Genomic DNA, 24316 nt, shown 5'->3' on the forward strand with positions numbered 1-24316 from the left:
GGGAGAAAACAGTCCACGTTTTCAGTCTCAGTGCTATTAAACCTCTCTTTAACCAAGAAGACTAAACTTCCATTGAAACCATCATGAGGTGACCAGCTCTGGCAAGGTCCCATTAGCCCACTGGGATGTCAAACTGCTGGCCACCATGAGTAGCCTTATTATTTCCCATTCATGCATACTAGAGTTGAACCAGGCTGACTAATTATCCAGCAGGTTTGAACCAAAGGGCCACAATGCTTAGTCATTAGGCTGTTTTCTCCACGTTCAGGGACATCCCAGGGCTTGTTCACTGGTTTACCTCGGGGCCAATCAGGCTTAACAGGCTCACAAATACTGATGTTGCCATGTGTTTTTGAGGTAATGCCATAGGCTCTCTTGTGTATAGTGTGTGTGTGTGTGTGTGTGTCAGAGAGAGGGCCTTGGCTTAAATTAGTGCAGTGTAAGATGATCAAATGTCACCAGCACTCCTGTGGTGTGTGTTGCTGTAGGTGTGTGTGACGCTGCAGATGGGGAAAGAGGCCATATTGTACTTCCCTTCACGTGGTTTATTTCAACATATTGATAACCTGTTCTATGACGTTAGGTATCTGCCTTCACCATTTTAGTTTTTGGAGATATTAACACAAATGCATACTGCCAGCTCCCAGCCATAAGTAACCTTTACAGTGAAAAGAAGATGAGTTATGGCTTGCAGCACATATTTTGCCCTTTTATATATCATAAGTATTGCATGATTAGATATCATATTGCAGAAGAGGTCTAGAGCTGCAAACATTAACCATAAGTTGTAAACTACTAAACTAGTCTGCACATTATCATACGTTGATCCATTAATCAGTTCAACACGTATTTTAGGAATAATATGCATGTCTTTTCTGATTTCTATACTACTGTATAAGAGTAAACTGAATACCTTTTACCTCAAATATCTCCCTCCTATGTCTCAACTCATAATAGACTGGGACAGGCAAGTGGGGACCACCATGGTTTACTGTGATAGGTCAAATGACCTGTCAGTCAATCAAAAACAGCCCTTATATACTTATTTAAGGAAAGGAACAATAAGAAATGTTCTAGTTTTTGAAGGTTGTTTTTTGTAGAGATTAAACGTCAACATGACATTTTAGCAAGCTTAAAATGCTGGTAGACATATTTTTTTATTAACCTTTAGATAGCCAGGCTGTTTTCCTGTCCTTATGCTAAGCTAAGCTAAGTCTCTCTTGGCTGCAGCTAGATATTTACCGCACTGGGTTTCAGATTCAGATGTAACAGTGCTATCAATCCTCTCATCAGAAGAGAAATGGCAGCAGGACCGTTGCCCTTCTGGCGCTCCACACAAACCCGTCCAGAAAATGTCACTGTGTCCAATTATTTTTAGATTTTTGACTTGATTATTGAACTTTCTGATGGCTTGAGGCTCTACTGGCTGCAGTATGCCTTCAAGGAGAGACAGCAAATCTTATTTTTAGTGATGAATGGCGCTATATCACCCCTCCCACGCACACGCACACGCACACACACACACACACACACACACACACACACACACACACACACACACACACACACACACACACACACACACACACACACACACACACACACACGCACAGCCTCTTTACGCTGGTCATTTTGTGATATGACACTGCAGAAATCTTCAGTGCACAGGAAAGACGGAGAGAACGTTTTCCAACTGGGTTTTCTGGAGTTGAATGAATCACTTTTTCTTATCAGCATGAGTAATGGCAACAACCTCAATGGAAGAATTTGCAGTGTTTGACGTCATAAAGCTCGCAACTGTTAAATGATTCATTGATTTAACAGTTGCAATAACATTGTGGTTGTCTGAAGACTCTGGTGTGTGTGATATTAAGTCAAAGACACACACAATAAGTATTTGTGCTATATATAACATTGTGCCTTCACTAAAGCAGAGAAAAGCTTCACGTAACACCAGGCCGACTGCCAGAAACTCAAGTATTGATGGACTCTTTCAAGTATTGATGGATAACACACACAGTACTCGGTTTTGAAGCAATTTCTTTTTATATACCGAAGCTGAGCCACTTTCATTTCTGTTTAAAAGGACCAAGGAAGACGAGATTATTATTTTTGTTACTACAAAGCCCCTTCTTGTTTTGAAGACCGTTTGATGTGATGTCTTACAGAAACAGTCATACGAGACCTTAATAAAACTTGCAATTTCTAGAACATTTCTAAGTGTATAAAAAAACATCCAGACAACTGTTATTTTGCTGTAATGCATATATCATAGGAGTGTCATAATTAAAGTCAATATTAGTTTCACTTTGAAGCTGAAATTATGCTTTCTTTGAGCACTTCTTTATTTCCTTTAAATAAAAAGTACCTAGGGTTTGGTTGGACCTATTTTTAGGAAAGTGTTCAGTGTGCTCAGCAATTACTTGATTGGTCTTGAAATTGGTCCATCCACTTTCTTGGTCAATATCTTTATTGTTTCCTCTATCAGGACCCTGCAGTCTTTTGAGCTGCAGTCCATTTACCCTTCAGCTGATCTGAGAGCAGACGTCAGGGTCAGGGGTTATGTTTTTTCCCCCCAGCCAGATCCGTCAGCAAAGTGTCAAACGGTGAGACTCTGCTGCGTCTCGACACGCTTCAGCTGGAATGCCTCAGACGGAGGAGGAATGTGAACCAGGTGGTTTGATCCCCTCTGACGCCGTACCTGAACCACTTTCATAAACAAATGAGGCTAAATTAGAGAGTGACTCTGATTCATAAACCTCGACCACTCACTGCTGGTTTCTGCTTCTGCTGGAGTGCTGACAGCAGGTCGGTGTTTCCTGCCAAACAAAATGATGTGGGCAGGAGTGCGTGTGTGTGTGTGTGTGTGGAAATAAATCCAGAATGCAGTCTGGGGTTGAGCAGCAGCATCATCAATACTATTCAACTGGCACAGGTCGCTACAAGCCCCGTCTGTATGTGTGTGTGATGGTTTCTGATTTGCATGGTGAAACAGGGCTGTTGTGCCAAGATACCTTTAGTGACTAAATAGCTTTTCCCCCCTAACTGAAATATCTTTAAAACCCATTTTTAATGAAGAAAATGTCAGTTTTTGAGGCTCTAAAATGTTTTTGTATTGTTGTAAATTGTATCTTTTGGTCTTGGGCTGGACAAATTGGCAATTTTAAAGACATTGGCTTTGACTAATGAGCGATGGATATTTTATAGACCAAACGATTGATCAAGAAAATAATAGTCAGATTAATTGATGGGGGAAATATTCCTTAATTGAAACTAGTAATCCATCTACGTTTTGATCAGCTTTTCTCACACCATCCCTGAACATCAAATATATGAACTTTGGCCAAAGAAGCATTCAGCTTAAGGACTAATATAACAGACACTAAAGTAATGCTAACGTGTTATTGCATCGGACTTGCTTCTAATACAGCAAACACACATTTCCCTCAGCAGATATCGCTTCAGTCCATTTCAATGAGACCGATATGGTGTTCCACATTTTGCTTTGGATGTAATAACTTTGTTGAGCATTGATTTTTCCCAGCCTTCAGAATAACGATCAAAGAGGTTTTCACACCGCCTCAAAAATCCAATCCAGCGCATTTGTCTGCTTTAAAATGAATTGTGCTAAAACAAACTTCCTTTATTAAAAGATAACTTTCTCCATCCCTGCAGGTGGGTGTTCGGCCCGGGTGGTGACGGTTTCTCCGGGTCCTTTAATTCGGGTGGAGGGTCAGCCGGTCTCCATCAGATGTGAAGTCGCTGAATACAGCGGGCCTAGAGAGCAGGTGAGTGTCATAATAATAGCGATTTCTTTCTCATTTAAATCTTTATTGTCACATGGCAACAACATTACAATCATGTAACAAAAGGCCAGCAAGGCAATACAAAATGAAAATAAAATAAAAGGGATATGTCTTATTATATTCTTGAAGATACATGTATCTATTAGCTATTGTTCCAGTCAAATGTCTTTGTTTTGAGTCTTGTATAGTTCCCACTTTCTGTTGAGTTGTGTCAGTTTTTCCATCAAAAAGATTTCTTCCACAATTGTTACCCATTGGTTTTTCGTTGGTGGTGCTTCCTTACCCCAATTCCTACCGATAGCTTTCTGATTTGTATCTGTTTTTACTTTACTTTGTCCTATATTATCTCTGGAAAAAGACCAAAATGTGTTCTCCATCTGTGTCTCTCTAGATATTCTAATAAACCTATATATATTATATAGATGAATTGTTAGTTATTTCCTAAAACACCTGTGGTTAGATTTATGTTTTACATTGAGTTTAGTACATGTGTGTGCATGGTGCTTTAGACCTTTTATCTGGCTTTTATGTCCCAGAATTCCCTGCAATTAGTGAGCATTTTAATAGTCCTCTGAGTTTGAGTATGGCTTGTTTTAGTATTCCGTTTTAAAGCACATGGAGGGTGCTGAAAAAGGACGATGAAAGAGTTATATATCAGACCTGTTGTATTAAACATGGAAATCTGGCCGCTTGGTTTCAGAGGAAAAGCGGCAGAAAGAAGGGAAGAAGGGTTACACATCTTCTGACGAGCATTCTCTAATAATATAGTATTATTTATTGTCAAAAACAACCTCTCTGCTACTACAGTAATGTAGTATACACTTCATACAATACGATCAAGGTCAAGTCCCCTAAGCTTACCATGTTATCTTGATATTCTTTTCTCCCCTTAGTTGTTATTATTTATGACTATGCATGTTTTCTTATTGTTGTTTTTGTCTGCTGTACTTTTGGTCTTGTCAATTCTTATATGTATTGGTTTTGCACGATGACCAGTATGTGTACGCCGTCTCATTTTCCCTGCAGAAAGATTGTAAGACATCGAGTATGTAAATGATGCAATTCTGTATGTTTGTTCTTATGATAAAACCAGCAACTCTCCCTCCTCTAAGCAGTCTCCCTCCTTTAGTCAACGTGTTCTCCCTCTCTGCTCTGCAGGACTTCGAGTGGATGATGACCAGGAAGGCGGTCGCGACGAGGATAAAGATAATCTCCACGTTCGACGCCGGATACTCCCACACGTCGCTCAGCAAACGCGTCGCGTCCGGAGACATTTCCGTGGTGCGTATCCTTGACAACCAGGTGGAGCTGAAGATCGCCGAGGTGAAGACGACGGATGCCGGTTTCTACTGGTGTCAAACGCCGAGCACCGACTCTGTGATCAGCGGGAACTACGAGGCTCAGGTCCAACTCACTGGTACGGGGTTCAAGATTCAATTCGAGGCTTTTTTTATTGTCATGTGTGCATACTGTAGCTACCGTGTAGTTATGTTGAGGTCACAGGCTCCTCCAACAGTGCAACACAACTGATAAAATAGTGCAAGTAAATATCATAAAAAATAGTACAGAATAGTCGATATACAAGTGATTGGAATATTGATATATGTAAGTGTGTGTGTTAATGCTCTACTGATCATGTATCTATCCTCCCTCACACACACTCCCACTGGTTTTACACAATTACTGGCTTTTTTGTACACACACACTCGATGAATACCTCTACACACTCGAGTTAGGGAGCAGATGTCGGGTGGGAGAAGTTGGCGAGTGTCAAATGAGGTCCAGGGAGAACGAGAGGCTTGGGCAGTGAAACACAAAGGAGTCGATGAGTGGAAAATCTGCCTTTAACAACCTTACATCTTACTAATGAAACCACAGAAATTAAGATCTTAGGAAATGTTGCAGTCCTACTAAACCTTTACATCAACAAATCATGTTCCATTCACAAAATAAGGTTATGATGTTATCCCGTGTCCAAGAGCACCTTCACTTGAGTAGAAAAGTCTCAATAACTCTATTATACTCAGCTCATAATGAGAGCAGCCCAGCAGGGAGGAAACATAATGAAACCCTCTGCATGCAAAACATCAACGATAATGGGATTACACAACAACCTGCTCAACAAGAACGTAACTCTCCTGACAAGTCATCCATTTAAATGTAAACAAGATAATAAAGCCACGGATATGAGAGTAGTGATTTGAGTTTTCTAATCTCTTTTTATTACACGGCTCTGTTGAATACTCAATTCTGATTGGTCAATTAGGACATTCCAGAGGTTGTTAATTCTCAATAACAGACCGTTGCTAAGGAAAACCTGATTGGTCAATTTGGACATTCCAGAGGTTGTTAATTTTCAATAACAGACCGTTGCTAAGGAAAACAGACTGTCGCTAAGGAGGATAAAGGAACTGTGTGCATTCGTATCAATCCGCCGAAAGAAGTCCCTCAGAAAACACAGTGGAGTACTTTTTTAATATTACAGTTTTTGAGTAAATAAAAAACTATAGGAAACAATTTGCAGCCTCGAAGCACAACATAAAGCCCTCGTTTATTTACCTAATGACCGTCTCTGTTTACTGGTATCCAATAAACAATGGAGGGGGGGGGGTTTACAAGCGTGCCAACATGTATATGGTCTTTTATTGGTGCCTGAGACCTCACCAGTGTTAATAACGAGGAAACGGCTTTCTAAATGTCTATATTTTAAGATCCAAATCTCTAAATATTGCCTATCCAGGTATTTTACACTTCTTATTAAAGGGTCTACTTTGGCAGACAGAAACAATGTGGCTTCAGAGTTAGACCTCGCTGTGTACAATTTTAATTTGGACTATTTTCTGACACAGAAACAGAGGCAACGAGAGAAAACCCCTATTCAGCATTTTCCTTTGAATTAAATTGAGTTTTTCGCTTCCAGTCAGTAATTACACACTTTTTTTTGTGCGACTATTGTTTCAAATCCTCGGTCCCAAATGCAGATGTAAAAACAGGAATGCAATAGGAGGGGTTTCAGGAGGATTTGAGCCCAAATGTAGGAGATGAAGTCACATGACGGCAGGTTATTTAGCTCCATAATGCCTCATCATGTTCGGCTGCCTCCCTGCACGGCTCCCCAGATACCTTGTTAAATTTAGAATTTGTGTGTGTGTGTGATTAAGAAACTTGACGAGGCAGATTTGTTGCTGGAGGGGCAATACCAGTCCAGACACACACACACACACACACACACACACACACACACACACACACACACACACACACACACACACACACACACACACACACACACACACACACCCTTCCCCACTGAGGTTTGGTTATGTAAGACACAGTGAAGTACAGGAGTCTGCAAACTCCTCTCGGGCTCGTTTTAATTGACAGAGCAAAGCACAGATCATGGTTTTCTGCCACAGACCCTCGCTTCTCTGCAGCTCGGGCACTTCCTGTCCTGTTCTGTCCGCTCTTCTTCATGGCTAGAGCGATGTCGGAAGATGATGTCCCGGCCCTTCATCCCGCCTACAGATCTCTGATTGGTCCACAGGGACGGTTGAGCCTCGTTCACATCATAAAAAGTCCTTAAAATATCTTAAAAGGCATTTGTATAGGATTGTATTTCTTTCCCCCTTGGCATTGCAATAACAAAAAAAAACATTTCATAAGAACTGAAGGATTTGGGTTAAAAGGGTTATATGACTAAATACTTCTTAAAATGTGAGGAATGAGGTGAAATTTGAGGATTTCCTAAAGAATTTCAGTTGATTTCCTTCCAAATTTGCCCCGGTGGCTCACGCATTCCTGCCTGCTTTAACGCCACGTCAGTCAAAGTTACACTAAGTAAGCGCTATCTATATTACTCACATCCTGTCTGTGTATCCTCAATACGAGCCTGTAGATAAAGATACATGCGTACTCTACTTAAAACACTCTTACTTTAATCAAAATGAAGGTTTATTTCCCAGCTGAAGTTGAGAAGAACAGTCCTTTTCTTTCTTTCCCACAGGATGTGATGCGACATGATTGTAATTCCCACAATGCACTGCTCTGACTCCTCATTCTCAGCCATCTGCCACTTCTTGGATTCCTTTTTAACACCGCTTACAAAAAGGATTATTCACCGTTTGTCAACAATATTTTGGCGAGAGTTTAAAGCTATGGTACCTTTTTCAAATGTGAATTTAGTGTTGGAAGGTTTATATTAAATAAATATAACACCTACAGAGAGTTTAGCATATGTAGACACACCCTAGAATTGGCTCATAATATCCTTTTTTAGTGTTTTTCCATAAAAAGGATCAAAAGAAGTTTCTGGAGATGATAAACCGAAGCCTGTAATCTTGCTATTCTTATTAACCCCCCGTGTTGCACTGCACACATGCCATCCATCAAATCATCTAATGTCTGCTCCTTCCCTTTCCCGTTGTGAAAAGCAGAGGTGAAACTCGTTTTTAGTGCCGTTATGGATGCATTCGAAGGAAAAGTCGTGCTCCCAGCTGTAGTTCCCCATTTTTTTAAATTTCCCCTCGCACAGTGACTCATCAGCCTTCAGTGCGCGTCACAACAAGAGGAGAAACACAGCCATGGTTATACAAATCTGTTCTCCAGGAAGGGTTGAGTATCAGAACAACACCAAGGCCAGAGTGAGAGAAAGGAGGATACTCTGAGGGAAATGAAGTGTACCCAGTCATTAACCTCAACAAACCGTGTCTGGGTGCGTTTCATTCGCTCACTATCACACATTTACAGCCTTATCTGGAGCGGGTTGTTTGTTCTAACTCGGCCAGAGTACAGGAGGTAACCATAACTAAAAGTACAATCAAAATGTGGCTTCTTGTCGGTTGGTGGTGTTTTAGCAGCAACAGAAACGGAGAGAATACACATAAATAAAATAATTGTTATTTGCGTATTCCTAATAGGTTTGTCGTGGCTTCCTTCCTTGTTTTCTTTCCGCTAGACTCCTTAAACAGACATTTTTAACTCGTTTCCTTTCCTTCAGAGTACTTGCAGTTGAAGAGTTGCTTGGCCTTCGAAGGTTTGGATGACGTATTTGTTTGCTCAAAATAAAAGAACAAGCTTTGACTCGTGCAACAAAGACCTTTTATAACTTAATAACTTAAAGTGTAATTGGACGGTTTCCTCGACGGCGTCTTTCTAGCAGGTTTCGCATCACTGTCACTTTAGAGAGGCGCTGTGGGAATTGTAGTCTTTTATAGTGTGTTGACTACAAACGTCACAATCAGGTGGCTTTTCTTCACAATACTGGCTCTAACAATGTTTCTGTCTTTTCTCCGCCAGTGATCCCCAACACCCTCCAGGTCTCGCCCCTGACTCCGCCCCCAGTGCTCTCTGAAGGAAGTGACCTCACCCTCTCCTGTAACGTCACCCGGACCCTCACCCACCCCACCTACCTATCCGTCACCTGGTCCGTGAAGAGGGGCGCCACCTCCGAGGACATTTTGACATTTGGCCCTCAGGGGGACGTCGTCACGGGGGCCAAGTACGCCCGGCGATACGCCGACGGAGGCATCCGATTGGTTCCCGGGAAGAACGGAGTGTTTGAGCTGGTGATTTCCAGAGTGATGTCGACGGACGAGGGGATTTACGAGTGCAACGGCACCGAGTGGACGCACGAGGACGGAGGGAACTGGATCAAAATCGTGGAGAGCACGAAAGAGATGGGAACTGTGGCTGTGACCCCGACAGGTATGGAAAATTAGCAGGATAACACGTGTTCACTCTCTCAGCTCCGTCTCAGACAAGCATTCCCTTTCATGGTGTTGTTTACAAGCTGAGGACTGGACCTGCAGTTCCTTAAAGCTGCTGTGTTTACACTGGAGGGTTACACATGGAGCACAGAGCAGGCAAAGACACTTAAGAGGGACAGTTAAGCCTTGTTTATACCTTTTTCTTTTAAAGTCCTCAAAGTATCTTTTAGCGATGGTAGTGGACGTATGTTATAGACACACAACAGGGACATTCGACTCATATTAGATTGGGTCTGTCACTTGCATGATTAGCAAGCAGCTTTCACATTGATACTACATTAGCGTCATTGACACATCTGGATTTTAATTCTCTAAAGTCCAACACGACATGAAAGCAGATCTCAACTCTCCCAAAGATAGACGGGTGTTTTGGGCGCTGACGTTCAGCTGTAGTTTATGGTGCTTAGCCTTAGCTCGGTAGCTAATAACAAATGGCAACAGGTGGTTAATCCAGGCTTCAAAAGATCCCTTTAACCCCAGAACCCCCTAAGATTTTGAAATTGTTAAAGGTCCCATGTCTTGGCCATTTCTACTGATCATAACTCCATCGTTGAGGTCGACTAGAATAGATTTAAATTGCGCAATTTTCCAAAATCACATTGGTTTCTCACGCCATCTCTGTCTAGTATGTGTATTCACTCTCTGTCCTACACGGCTTGTTGGTGCTCCCCCCCCCTGTGAGCCCAGTGTGCTCTGATTGGTCGGGAAGTTGCGAGGCTCGTTGCTGAGAGAGAGATTTAGAGAGAGAAGGGACGTGGGAGAGTTGCCTTTCTTTTATTTGACGGCATCCTCTCCTCTGTGAGACTTCACTTCGCTGCATCCCAGGAGGCTCGTGACCCCTTCACTGTCTGTCCCTCTGTCTTATTCTGTCCTCAGAGAGGCCCCTACACACACACACACACACACACACACACACACACACACACACACACTCATTCACTGTGGTTGCTGTGGTCACCATATCTTATATCTTTCTGGGCTACCTACCATATCCTCTTTAAGTGCTATAAAACACCCAGTGGTTTGTAATGAAACCAGAGAGGAGACACACACACACACACGCACACGCACACACACACACACGCACACGCACACACACACACGTACACAGGTCCATTGTGTGCCAGACAGTCCATATTGACTTAGTGACTTGAGTAAAGAGGATGAGAAAAGTCAAACAGGGCGAGCTTTATGCCTTTTGTCCTTCTCCAGACACCATACAGAGACGCATACCCAGGTTGTTACTGGAGATAAGGCCCAAAGCCCCTGATGCACAGAGACACATTTTAATGGATACATTCTGAGTAGAAGGCTCTTAAGCACACTGCTGAGAGGATGCACATCTTTAAATTACGTTCCCAAAGATATTGAAGTGACTGTTATTTTGTATATATTGTGCTTTTATCCCATGTGTATAAATGTGTCTGTTGATTGTGTGTATATATAGGATATACATATTTTTTATATATATATTTCTATTCGGGATTGTGGGAAACGGTATTTCGACAATACAGTTGACTTTGACTTGGAAAAAACATTTAAAAAAAGCCCTATTGTTGAATCTTGTTTTATGTTTCTGTCCTCTCTCAAGGTCAGTCCCTCAGCGTGAAGGCTTCCTCCTCTTCCTCCTCTTCGTCTCTCCTCTTCACCCCCGGCGAGACGCTGACCCTCCTCTGCTCCGTCGCCGCGGACAACCTGCCCTCCGTCTCCCTGGAGGTGAGCTGGCTGGCGGACGGCCGCGACCTCATCACCATGGAGCGCAGCGGCGTAGTGATCTCCAACACCTCGTCCTCTGGAGGAGCGCTGGGGAACCGGGGGGAGGCGAGTCTGGAGAGGACGGGGGGAGGGGAGTACAGACTCGGGGTGAGGGGGGTGAGCGGGGAGGACGGGGGAGCGTACACCTGCCGAATCAGAGCCTTCATCGAGAAAGGAGGGAGGAGCTCTGGAGGAGGAGGGAGGTGGCACATGGCGGCGGAGAAAACATCCAGCGCCGTGACGGTGAAGGTGGCGCAGATCAGTGAGTAGAAGTTATTACGTCTGTCACGAGACGATAAAACCGTACTTTTAGCCACAGACTGAAAACCCTCATATGTGATGTACTGTAACGACCTTTTTAAAACACAACAAAATAGAAAACCTCAGTTTAGAAAACAGAGTGATACGTCTTATGCGTGGTGTGCAAAAGCACGGGAGAACAAGTAGGTCTAAGGTGGTGGGCGTGTCTATTGGATATCGATATTGTTATATCCGGTTACCTGCGCACTTTGTCCCTCTCGCCACTTGTCTTGGATTACTACAGCCGCAAAACTCACTTTAAATGGTGATCGGTGAGGCGTAAAGACATGAGATGCTGGATTTTGTCGAGTTGGATTGACTTGTGCAGAGACAGTGAGCCCTTTGTGGAGTTGTGTACTTATTAAAGCCCTTTAGACCAATGGTTCTCAAATGGGGGTACGCGGACCCCTAGGGGTACGTCGGAGTACTGCAGGGGGTATGCGGACCCCTAGGGGTACGTCGGAGTACTGCAGGTGGTACGCAGACCCCTAGGGGTACGTCGGAGTACTGCAGGGGGTACGCGGACCCCTAGGGGTACGTCGGAGTACTGCAGGGGGTACGTGGGATTTATTTTACGTTAATGAAAAAAAGAAAAGATAAATATACCGAAGTTTGAGCAGTGTGGGTTTTATATTAATAGAGTTTCACATATTTTAAAACACGAAGTGTAATAGCTGCAGGTGCCTCCCTGTCAAGCTCAAGCCCATGTTTCACTACATAGTACAACGTATTAAAAAGATCAGTTAAAAGCAGCCAATGTCGTCTCAGTGTTATCGCATGATGTTAAAATTGGTTTGCCATGAATTTAGTGATGGATTGTAAACATTTGAAATGTAGCATTTAAGTGTTTCTCAGTTACAAGGTTGTTGTTTTAATAACTCAGACACTGATGGTGCAGCGCTGTGCTGGACCTCTGTATATAGGCATGTTGTCCCCTAACAAAGCGCTGATCAGGGCGTACTTGGCTGAACTTTTTTTTCAAAGGGGTACATTATTGAAAAAAGTTTGAGAACCACTGCTTTAGAGCATCCTTTAGTGAAGACCGGTGTGTGTTCAGGGACAGCTGTGATGTCTGACGCAGTGTCGAAGCTAAAGGAGTGAAGCGAGTGATTCTGATGCAGAACTTCAGAGCGATCTGCAGTCTGGAAGGGAAACTCTCTAATCCTCCAGTCAGCTGTTAACTCCTGCTGCGAGGACGATTGATTAGTCATGCCTGTCCTGCTCTCCGCTACCTCTGGGGATGTGTGCGTGTGTGTGTGTGCTGTAAATGTGTGTGTAATGCTCTGATCCGGTCGACACAGCATCAGTCCCTGCAGGGTGGGGGGTCTCTCTCTCTCACAGCCTTTCGAAATTTTACATCATGTCGGGGAGGGTGCTTGGCTTGCACGGTGATGTGTTGGATATGCAATTAGATGGGGAATTAGTCTCCTTTGCTCCTTCTAAATACATGTATTGTTAGATGAGGACGCTCAGTCACACTGGGGTTGTTCATGGTCTCTTTGAAGACGACCCCATTGTCTTTCTGAGACCTAGAATTGACTCCATGGGAAACTGAAATGTGTTCGTGTAGCCATATAAAAACAACTAACACAACATGCATGTATACTGAAAGTGCACCAAAGTGCAGCATATCTCACTTTACTGTATATGAGACGTCTTTCTGGGAAGTAAAACCACTGCACTTCTCTGTAACGATGGTCAACTCAAAAGGTTTTGCTTTAATTCAGTTTCTACCAAGGCTTATTCTGCGGGTTTCATGGCATGCTGCCGCTGTATGTGCTACCTACAACCATCATATGTTTACATTTGACATTTTTAGTGCATATATAGTGCTAACAGCTCCAGGGCTGCAGAGCTACTCAACTTAATAAGCACACATATTTGAACTAGGGGTCGACCGATTATCGGCCAGGCCGATTATCGGGGCCGATATTCATCATTTGACCGATTATCGGTATCGGCCTTTTTTTTTTATAAAATTGCCGATAACACTTTGGCTCTGATGCGGCCGTTTCTCTGTCTGCAGTCACCACTCTCTGTACACAAGCAATGTCCCGCCCACAGCGCTATCTGATAGGCTATTACTGAAGTGTCAATCAACACTGAAGATTTTCCGGGCGGGAGCCAGTCATAGAGGCGGGACCTTCTCAGATTACAGGCAGGTGCGAAGAACGCAGACACAGAAGAGGCTTCTCAATACTCAAATTTCCCCTCCTCGACTCCCCTCCTCGAGACTTAGTCCCGCCCACAGGAGATGCGAGCGGAGGAGAGAGGAGGGGAACCGAGGAGAGGGGAAGCAGCAGACGTTTAAAGAAATGAGAACTCCTCTCGCGACGTCCGTTCATTATTACGTGGCAACAGCTGCATCAGCTGTCGAGTGTTTTGTCATATTTTATAATCTCTGTTAGATCATCTGAACATTGTTCCCCCACATATTTACTTTGAATTCATTGAGAGTGCGGTATAATGAGACAATAACAGGCTACAGATGAGGACACACACACAAATATATTTATATAAATATATGCAATTTAAAGTATGAGAGCACTCTCATAATAACGTAACACAATCAGAGACTGGATATATCCCCCCCCCCCCCCCTCTCTCTCTGGTCGCTGAAATGCGGAATTGAAATTACGGGCCAAAAGTTGTATTTGCAAGTATTAAAAGTAAGCAGAGGACACCAAACCAACTGAGACCTGTCTGTCCGCCGCATCTGCGCACTGTACAACACGCACCGACATCTCCTAAAGCATAATCAGGCTACAGCCGTTGTGTATTTTATTATGTGAAGCACTAAATGGTCTTAGAAACATATCGACTCTTTGTAGATATCTTCTAAACTAAAGCAAATAAAGAGAGTAGGTCTGTTATACTGAGTGATATATTTTACACACTGCTCTGCTTTCTGCAGGACCTCACAGCTGTTCTCACTGTAAACATCGCGTTGCGATGAGAGCAGTTTCTAAAATAATATCCAGGGGATGAATGCAGAGCTGTCATTGGCTGAGATAAGTCCGGCCGTGCGTCACGCCTCCACCGTTCCCGGAAATGCATCCGCGGAGGAGCCGTGGAGGAACCATCAGTGTATCCTCGGTTATAGCTCCTCCAGAGAGCCTCCTCGACGCTCGATCCTCGATCCTCGGTGTGCATTTAGAGAAATGAGACGTCCTTCAAAATGGCGCGCTGAAATTCATTTCCGGGTCACTACCGGAGGACAGAGGAGTCGAGGAGGGGAAATTTGAGTATTGAGAAGCCTCTAGACAGAGGCAAGCAGCAGCGCTGAGCGGCAGAGCCATACATGTGTTTCGAAGGTAAATCAGTTGAAAGCCGAAGTTCAATAAACATCCCAATCCCCTATGCTGAAGTTGCAAAAACAGCACGATCTATTGATCCAATTCTATCAGCTTCCCAGTCACACAGGGATGGGGGAAGTCAGTCAGCGTGCAGCGTCTCGCAGCGTAACTGTGGTGCGGAGGGGGGGCTGCGAGTGAAGCCTCGCAGTTTTTCAGGTTGATATGTGAAGCTCATTAGCTAATCAACATGTATTTAGCAAATGTTTAGAAGTGAGGCTACTAGTCTAACGTTAGGTCTACTGTAATAGCCTCACTTTTAATAGTTTGCAAAACATTAGCTAGCGCTAGTGTTTTGCAGTTGCTAGCAGCTTATTGGGATTTTATGCTAGATAGACAGGCATTGGTTTGATATAATAAATTAAGCATTATTGTTAGTTAAGCATGTCAGCCTGCTGCCCCACTTCTTGTCTCTCTCTAACTCATAGCAGATGGCTGCACTAAAGAAAAGGGCACAGAGAGGAAACCAGTTGTAAGATGTTTAAAAGTTCATTAAACATAATATAGGCTATGCTTAAATGCATTTCAAAGAAGTTGTGTTGAGTTGTGTTGGAGTTTGTGTTATTCTACATTTTGACACCAAGATTTTCTGATTTTACTGCAAATGTATATCGGTTCCAAATATCGGTTATCGGTCTCCTTGATTACTAATAATCGGTATCGGTATCGGCCTTGAAAAAGCCATATCGGTCGATCCCTAATTTGAACTGATTGTGAAAAGACCTTCCTGTTGACATGAAGGTATTTTGACCGATACGCTATTTATATTGATGTTCTGTGGATTAAAGCAATACCATGTAGTTATACTTTCATCCAGTGAGCCCTTATTTAATGTAAACATGTCTGACAACACACCAAACCTTGGATACAAGCTTTGACAGAAATGAGCACTTGAATAGGGTTTCTGACATAATGATAATAATGACTAAATAAACACTTATGTAATCGCTTATTACTGCTTTTGAGAATCCCCAGGAAGTTCTCTGGCAGTTGATTGGCTCAAAGTTTAATGTAAGCGCCAGAATAACAAATAATCATTATCGTCCTGCTTTTCTTTTTTGGGGTATAAAAGCGTTTTAATGGGAGTCCAGTTTGCTTTGGAGCGTCCTGGCATTGAGTTTAAAAACACCTCAAAGTCTTTGTTCCCTTTTTAAAGAGTTTGGACTGGATCGCTCCCACAGGAAACACAATCACTATGTGCAGAGATTTTAAATCCAAATCTGCCTCGTTCTCTCCATTATTTGTGTATTAAATGTTCAGATAATCTCATGAGGGAATACTTAATTTGACAAAGTGATCCAATTTAATCACAGTTGTATTTTAATCCAGTTTTAAATCCACTAAATCTCCCTTTTCTCAAAGACATAAGAGGAAAGCCCCATTTCAAAGGCAGTGCAGGACGTTTTGACGGATGTTTATTTGAGTAGGGACAGTGCACATTACAGAACACTTTAGACAAATAATGCTTCAAGTGTATATGTGCCGTATTTTAGCTTTGAGCTCATTTCCACCCGTAGTCGCTGACATTTAAGAACATGACATTTATAAACATCGCAAAAATAAATACATGATATGCAAGAGCATAAGTATTTACCACATGGCAGAACAATGTAGCAGCAACGACATATTAAGTGCAAGAGATGATACAAGAGCTACTTAAAGTGCAAGAGGAGATACCCCTGTGTCAAAGTGCATTTAGCGGCGATTGCCCGTCTGTTTGTTTCTCAACCGAGTTGACCTTTGAAGCTATTGAGAGTGGGACGATCCCGTATCTCAGCTGGGAGGCTATTCCACGACGAGCTGCCTTTAACGGAGAGGACACTTTGTCTAAAAGTGGTCCGTCTGCGGAGGACTTCACAGTCTCCTCTGGTTTCTGACCTAGTGCAGCGTCCAGTGTGTTTTCTGTGGATGAGGGAGGGAGGGGGGGGGGGGGGGGGGGGCGGTCCATGTAATCATTTATAAATAAAACACATACTTTTAAAAGACTTAAAATTGTCAAAGCTCATGAAATTGTGTTTTTCCAGGATGGTGCAGTGGTGGTATGAATGTGGCTTCTTTTTTTTTTCTAACTAATGGACAATTTTCGATTTAAACCTCGATTTTTTTTCTGTTTTTTTCTAAACAAACCAGACCAAGGCAAAATGTAAATACATATTTTCTTTATTAACACAATACAAATAAATGAGATTACCAAGTAGTCTAGGCCTATGTGAACAAATCAGTTGTTCAAGAATAAAAAAAATAAAATAAAAACAGCACCACGGCACTTGGTTGTCATTAATGTGCAAAGATTTTTTTTAAATCAAACTGAAAAAAAAATCTCTCTCAAATACAACAAATAATAAATAATGATAATGAAATGAATAATAAAAAAATACCCTCAAACAAAATAACATCCCTTTAACTTTCTAGGAAGTTGTCTTTCCACAGACCTTACACAGAACAGTTGTTTGTTCTATGTATGACCGCTTGTACCCGAACCACTTCCATACAACTGAAGTAGCACCTTTTTTAGGAATGAGTTCTTCATCTGTGTTCGTGGACATTTTTATGGTACGTCTGTCGGTGAAGCGGTGAATGTGATTGTAGTAGGCTATGTGACTACCCGATCTGCAGCTCTGCACATGCGCACAGTGTTAGAAATTAAAATCAATGTTTTGATGGCATAAAGTACCTTAAACATAGTCAGTTTAAATGCTGTTTTATACTGAAAAAACAGAAGTTCTCGTGCGCAGTTGTTAAGCTTTTATTCTGAAAATCCTTCATCTCCGGTTAGCATTTAGCATGTGGCTAATATACCATTTACTATAGAGGTGAATTTAGTAGCGATATGACACGGAGTGTTGCACACCGAAACCTACTGATTTCAACACTACAACTACTGTATAGACGTCGAGATATTATTATTGCTGAATATTAAATGAAGGTACAGTTTATTTGAATACGTTTGTTTACAGACGTGGGTAGCATGAGACAACATCCGGAACTACCAGAAATGAAACCAGCCGTGAAGTTTTTCCTGTCTTGAGTATTGATTGATTGATCTGCTCTCTGATAACACAGAGAGTTGCAAGCAGCTATTGTCTGAGGTCACATGATGTAGTCTTGTTAGATGTGCCAAGAGCAAGGACTGTCTTCGGTAAGACAGCTTTTATGTGCGCAGCTCCACTTGCTTGGAACAATCTTCAGCAAGAATTGAAACTGAGCAATCTCATTCCTCTGCATGTTTTTAAAGCTAGGGTAAATGAAATGCTTGCTGATACAATGGGCACTTGTAAATGTCTGTAACTATGTATCCTGTAAATATAATGTATGATGTCCTTTATTGTTTCATGTGGAATCTATATGCTGCAGGTCTCCCTTGAAAAAGAGATCTATGATCTCAATGGGACCAATCTGAATAAATAACGGTTTGAAATGAAATGAAATTAAATGATTACAGCGTTCAAAACCATATTAAATGAAAAGTCATGAAAGAGATAAGGAGGAGAAAAGGCGTGTTTAGTTATATATGTAATGTACAATGTCTGAGTCCTCTGTTATGCTCAACAACGAACACAGCATAACAACTGCAGATCGGGTAGTCACAGGCAATGTGGCTGAGTTTTGTGCGCATTCTGGAAAGTGAGAGAGTACGCTACTACGGAGTCCCTTAAAGCAAAACAAATCTGCGGAGTCTAGAAATGTTTTAAAATCGCGATTTTTCGGTTCAGCCATTTCACAAACCGTAGGAAAGTAAAAATGCAAATTAATCGTGAAAACCGAAAAAATCGCCCAGCCCTAGTTTCAGGTTTGTGGCTCAAGCAAACGACCGGTTAGTCAGACAGTATTCAATGTGGGATAGAATCCTACAGTGGAGGTATGTGGTATATTCAGTGACTGACAGACTTTTATACAAAGCTTCCTCTTTCCTTGTTTTGTTTTTTTGTCGTGACTTCCCTGCCGTGCCAACAACTTCCTCTCCATTCAGTGTATTTAAAGTTCTTAAACACAGAAATAGCCTTCAAGGTTATGTCTTGTTAAAGCCGGGCTGCACACACACAGAGAACATATGGACGCAGAACATGTAATAAAACAATATATACATGTACCCGTTTGACTTATGTACATATTTAACTGTTTGTGCTATTTTTGTGAATTTTCTATATTATATGAACATTTATTTAAAAGATTTCTGAATCTGCACACGCATATAATGTCGTGCTTTTTTTGGCAGCCACATACCTGATGTATACACAGAAAGTATGAGCATGTCAGTGTAGTTTATTTTTAAATTGTAGTGCAATTATTTGTTATTTTGTGCAAAACCAGCACTTTGGGGAAATCTGTATTGAGTGTAGCTTCAGAAAAAAACCACAGTTTGCATTTTTCTCGGCTTTGTTGTGGTAACATTTCTAAAACAGCCCACTAGTTTTCCCCACCAGCGTGCCGTCATCACACACTTATATTATTATTATATTTCCCATATCTTTCTCTCAAAGTTGAATAAAACCTAAAAACAAGTTGCCAGTAAAATGAGAGAACCGGCGATAAAAAAGCGTCTTTTGTTCGCACTCATTTTATATAGCTTGCAGGAAACGACGTCCCATTGCTCTTAAACCCATTGCCCTGCTTCTCGTGGTTTCCTTGAGTCTCCATGCTTCCTGGTGGGAGGGACTAGTCACAGGGAAAGGACACAAGTGAGGGAAGCAAGGAATCCATTTAACCGAAGTGAAACGCACCCTTAGTTCTTGTTTTCCACACGCAGTGAAGATGTTTTGCAGAACTGACACCATTTCTTCCCATTTAATTAACCAGGGTTCTTTCAGAATGAGGAACGAAAGCCCAATATGCATCTATTGATATATTGCCGTACACGACACGACGGCTACATTGGTGAATAATAGCGGGAAATCGCCCAGAACCACATCCAGTATTCTGAGTGTGTTTCTGCATCCTGTATGTCAGCCGCAGCCCTTAGTTAAAACAACAACTGGCCCTCCTAGATACACAGAAGTTTCTGGAAGCCTTGAGGATCCATGTTACATTTTGAAATGTCAACTACACACACACACACACACACACAGACAGACGGCTGAAATATCAATGAGCTTGATATAGTAGTTTCTGTTTGTGTGTACCTTGATGGTCTTCCTGTTTTTGTGTGTGTGTGTGTGTGTGTGTGTGTGTCATTCTGAGGGTATGTGCCTGTTCTAGCTGGTAGAACTCCTACATTTTGGCCCGGGGGGGTACACATTCCTTCATACTGCGTCTGCCGACACTCACACACACCATGAGAGCAACGTTTCTAATTGACTACAGCTCATATATTTTCTCCTCACTCCTCGTGTGTGTGTGTGTGTGTGGGTGTGGGGTCCACCACCACCACCAGTCAGTTCATATTCTATTGATGCGTGGCCTTGAGGTTGCCCACTCTTCCCACGATGCTTTGCCTAGCAGGAAGCACAAAAAGTTGGAGAACTTGTTTAGGATCCCCCCACGGCACACACACACACACACACACACACACACATACACACACAGAGTATAGTTCTCCTCACCCTTGGCTACACTTCCCCTGTGTGCGTGTTGTCGTGTCAGCTGGAATTGTTGTCAATGGAGCCACTTCACTCAAAAAGGACTCCTTGTACTGCCTGCTCATATCTTCATAGCTTCACTGAATATTTATGAACATATACAGTGTGCGTTTTAATATTGTAGACGTAGGGCCTTTTGCTCTTCTCTTCATACCAATGGCTGATCTAAGGGGGCTTCTTTCCGATCAACTTTTGTTATGTATTCATCTAAAAAGCCCCTGTGCTTAAACGTATTGACATGACGGTGAATCGGAGGCTTTGTTTGCACACGCTGGACTCATGTCGACAGCCTTCGTTTTTTACTGGTCTCGTTAATATTGGTAATCTTAAGACTAACGGCCCGTCCACACTACAGCTTCGACAGCTTCAAAAACGGTTTCCAACGCGTCTGCCCTTTCACTTTGAATGGGGTGACGTCACTTTTCGCCGAACTGCATTGTGGGAAGCAGAGCGGAGCTTTCCTGGCGTTTCAGGCTGCAAAAGTTGAGCAATGTTCAACTTTTGAAGCTTCTGAAGCTTTCGGTGGAAGTGTCAGCCAATCAAATCATATGCCAGTACAAGCTCTAGCCAATCAAACCGCTGCTTGTGTGTCAGGGGTGGGAGATTCCTGTGATTGGTTGTTGGTCGAGCTTCAGACACGCCCAGCTCCAAGCTTTTTTTGAAGCTGTAGTGTGGACGGGCCGTAAGGGTTCGATTCCCCCCTCTCCTAATAAGTGTCCATTTTGAGGGGGATTTCGATGATAGCGCCAGTCGAGTGTAACTGTAATTCATACAGGATTTACTGAAGAACACTTCTTTTCAGCACTTTACTAAACTAAGGGAAAATCTGTCCTTCAGTGAGATACAAAGCGGTGAATTTAAGGCGTGTGCATCGCCACAGGCTGAGGTTTCTGATGTTTAGTAGCTTTCACTCGGCAGACGTTGGCTTGATTTTCAAACCTCATCTATTAATGGAGGAGTATTTATTATTTAGTCTTTATACATTTATATATTACACACTTTATCTTATTTTCCTGTCGTATAAATGGCTGTCTCTGTCTAGGAAGTCATTGGTAAACCTGGCGTGTGTAGTAACAGATGACTGTAATCTGCCTGCACACACAGTAATCTGATTACATGCAGTCGTAGCTATAATGTAGGATGTACATCTGTTCAGTGTGTGTCAGCCAGTTCTCCTTCCTGGGAGACACACAGCGTGTTGACAGAGAACAGCTCGAGTGGCTTATTCATATCTGGTTTCCCTATCTCTCACACACACACACACACACACACACACACACACACACACACACACACACGAGCCTGCACACTCCTGTGGAACCAGAGTCTCACATGCCTTTGGTTGTTTTGGCAGATTTCAGCATTTCTTCTGTTACGGGAAACAGCCAGCTCCGCCGTGGGTTGGGAGTTCAGATCCCTACCTCGCTCAGAGGCTAACGCATTAAAATGATGGCGTACGACCCACCTGTTAACACACCAAACACGTTCCAGTGTGTGTGTGTGTGTGTGTGTGTGTGGAACCCACATGACCCTTATTGACAGTTTTTACGATAATACGCTGAATATCTTTAGGTTTCCGACTGTTTCTTAACCTCTTACTCTCCCCTCCTCATTACCAAAGCCCACAGTTATCTTTTTTTAGGGGGTGGGGGATCTTTAGGAGGATAGCAGGGCAACATATAACGGATGCACCCCATCTGGGGAAACTGGGGTCCTGAATATTAATTTTTGTCTTGAATCGGTAATGAATATTGTGGTTTGGTTTTGCCTCAATTCAAATATGTATGAGTGTTTAAGTGCCTTGGACATTGTTGGAGCTATATATATATATCTCTTTATATTATTTAATAGTTTAACATTTATTTTCCCTGCTGTTTATAGTGTTTATTATTATCATTTATTTATATGTATTCTTAGTTAGCGTCATAAGTTAAAGTAGTTTCTATGCTTTTATTTTGAAGGCATGTTTTGGGCACTGGGTGATTAGAGCACCTGGTGTAATTGTATATATTGGAGACAGGTGGGTTGTGGGAGCCAGAGCACTCGTAGGCAAACGGTTTTTTACCAGGGTGTTTCAAGCCACACAAAGGAAAGCCATCGGAACGGCTTAAGGAAAAGAGGTATAGGAAACCTGTTCATTGTACGATTATTGGAATAAAATGCACAACGGAGAATCTTGTCTGGACCTGGATCATTGCCCTGTGTAAGATCCGCTAACTAGCGCCTCAGCGGCTGTTAAGTTAAATATCTGTTTTATATGATTTTGGCCGCTACAGACATGATTAAAGTATACTATGGCCATTCCTATGCTCTATAATACCAATAAGTTGGATGAAGCTGAGATTTACCACCAAATAACGCCTCCAAAATACCACATTTAGATAGCTAGACTTTAAAGAAGAATATAGAAAATGCATGCTGTTATTTGGCACCAAATATGAGATTTCTGCAAGAATTGCACTTTTCTGGGGCAATTAGATCGCGATGACTTCTCTAGTTTGGGATTGTAAAGTGCCACAAGGTTCATTTGATAAAAGGAGGTCAAGTGTACTTTCCAAATGGTCTCACTGAATGAGATGTAATCATAACTGGATCCACAAGACGAGAGAATGAAACATTCGTATAGAACATTTAGATAAAAGGTAATCACTCATTACACTGCATGAAAATAAGCATTAATTAGGGGTTTCCATACCACCCATTGAAATATATCAAAGCAAGTTGCTGATTTTATACATGCAATAATTGAGAAAGTAATTGGGAGATTAATGGAGAATGAAAGTAAAAGCGGCGGTCGTGCTTTGCCTCTCTGAAGTGAGCAGGCGGCGTGTTTGCTAATGATTTGCTCGGCGAGTAGCGGGGAAATAATGAACGAGAAATAATAACGTCTGAAAGCAGTCGGAGGCAAATGAGTGTCGCCATTACAATCAGTGCGAACTCTTAAAGCGAACACATGCCGCGCTGCACATGAAAGCACTTTGTTGTGTTATTGACATTGACCTATTTCACAGAGACACACACTCGCTAATGGAGCCTTTTCTTCTTTTGAGAGCCGGTTTCTACACCCTGACTGGAGCAGAAGGACACGACTGTGCACAGTGTTAAATCTACTCGACTAGTCGTGCACTTTCATGTTTTGAGCTGGATTGTTGGTCCGCTTATTACCTCCTATTTCAGGCATTAAAAGTACAAAACAATCATTGTACAATCTGTTAATTATTGATCCGTTATTCCTAATCATGAAATGCACACAAGCCAATATTGAGGGTCCCCTGCGACATCAATAACCATCAGAACTTGATCATTACAAGTATGTGCATGAATGTCAGAAAAGGATATGTGTAAAAGGATATGTGTGTGTTTGATCTTTTCTCTGTTTTATTTAACATGAATATATTTTGGTTTTGGGCTGAGATAAAAACCAGCTTATATGCATTCCCAAATGGTGGCGTCTCTAAATAAGGAAACGTTTGGGTGCGAGGCACGAGGCCGGCTGGCAGAGACACTTCACACATGCTCACCGATCAAAGTGTGTGCGCGTGTGTGTTTCACAGCAGATGGTGACAGAGCATGAGTCAATGTGTGTGTGTGTGACGTCCAAAATGACGTCATGCAAACCCACCCCTTCTGCAAACACCCTCTTACACACACACACACACACACACACACACACACACACACACACACACACACACACACACACACACACACAGTTGGGCAGGTGGAAATCTCTGTGTGTTTCCTGTTCATTGAGGCATAAA

At 42.4% G+C, this 24316-nt stretch overlaps 1 protein-coding gene across 1 annotated transcript in view; it reads left to right on the forward strand.

Moving 5' to 3' along the window:
- The window catches only part of ptgfrnb (prostaglandin F2 receptor inhibitor b), a 54761-nt gene that overhangs the window by 1057 nt on the left and 29388 nt on the right, over window positions 1-24316 (forward strand). The window contains exons 2-5 of the mRNA XM_034096009.1: window positions 3676-3788; window positions 4965-5223; window positions 9102-9509; window positions 11163-11588. Of these exons, the coding sequence (XP_033951900.1) occupies window positions 3676-3788; window positions 4965-5223; window positions 9102-9509; window positions 11163-11588 (1206 nt within the window). The remainder of the gene's footprint in view (window positions 1-3675; window positions 3789-4964; window positions 5224-9101; window positions 9510-11162; window positions 11589-24316) is intronic.

Source organism: Pseudochaenichthys georgianus, chromosome 2 (genome assembly GCF_902827115.2).
Source record: "Pseudochaenichthys georgianus chromosome 2, fPseGeo1.2, whole genome shotgun sequence".
In the NCBI taxonomy this organism is placed as follows: domain Eukaryota; kingdom Metazoa; phylum Chordata; class Actinopteri; order Perciformes; family Channichthyidae; genus Pseudochaenichthys; species Pseudochaenichthys georgianus.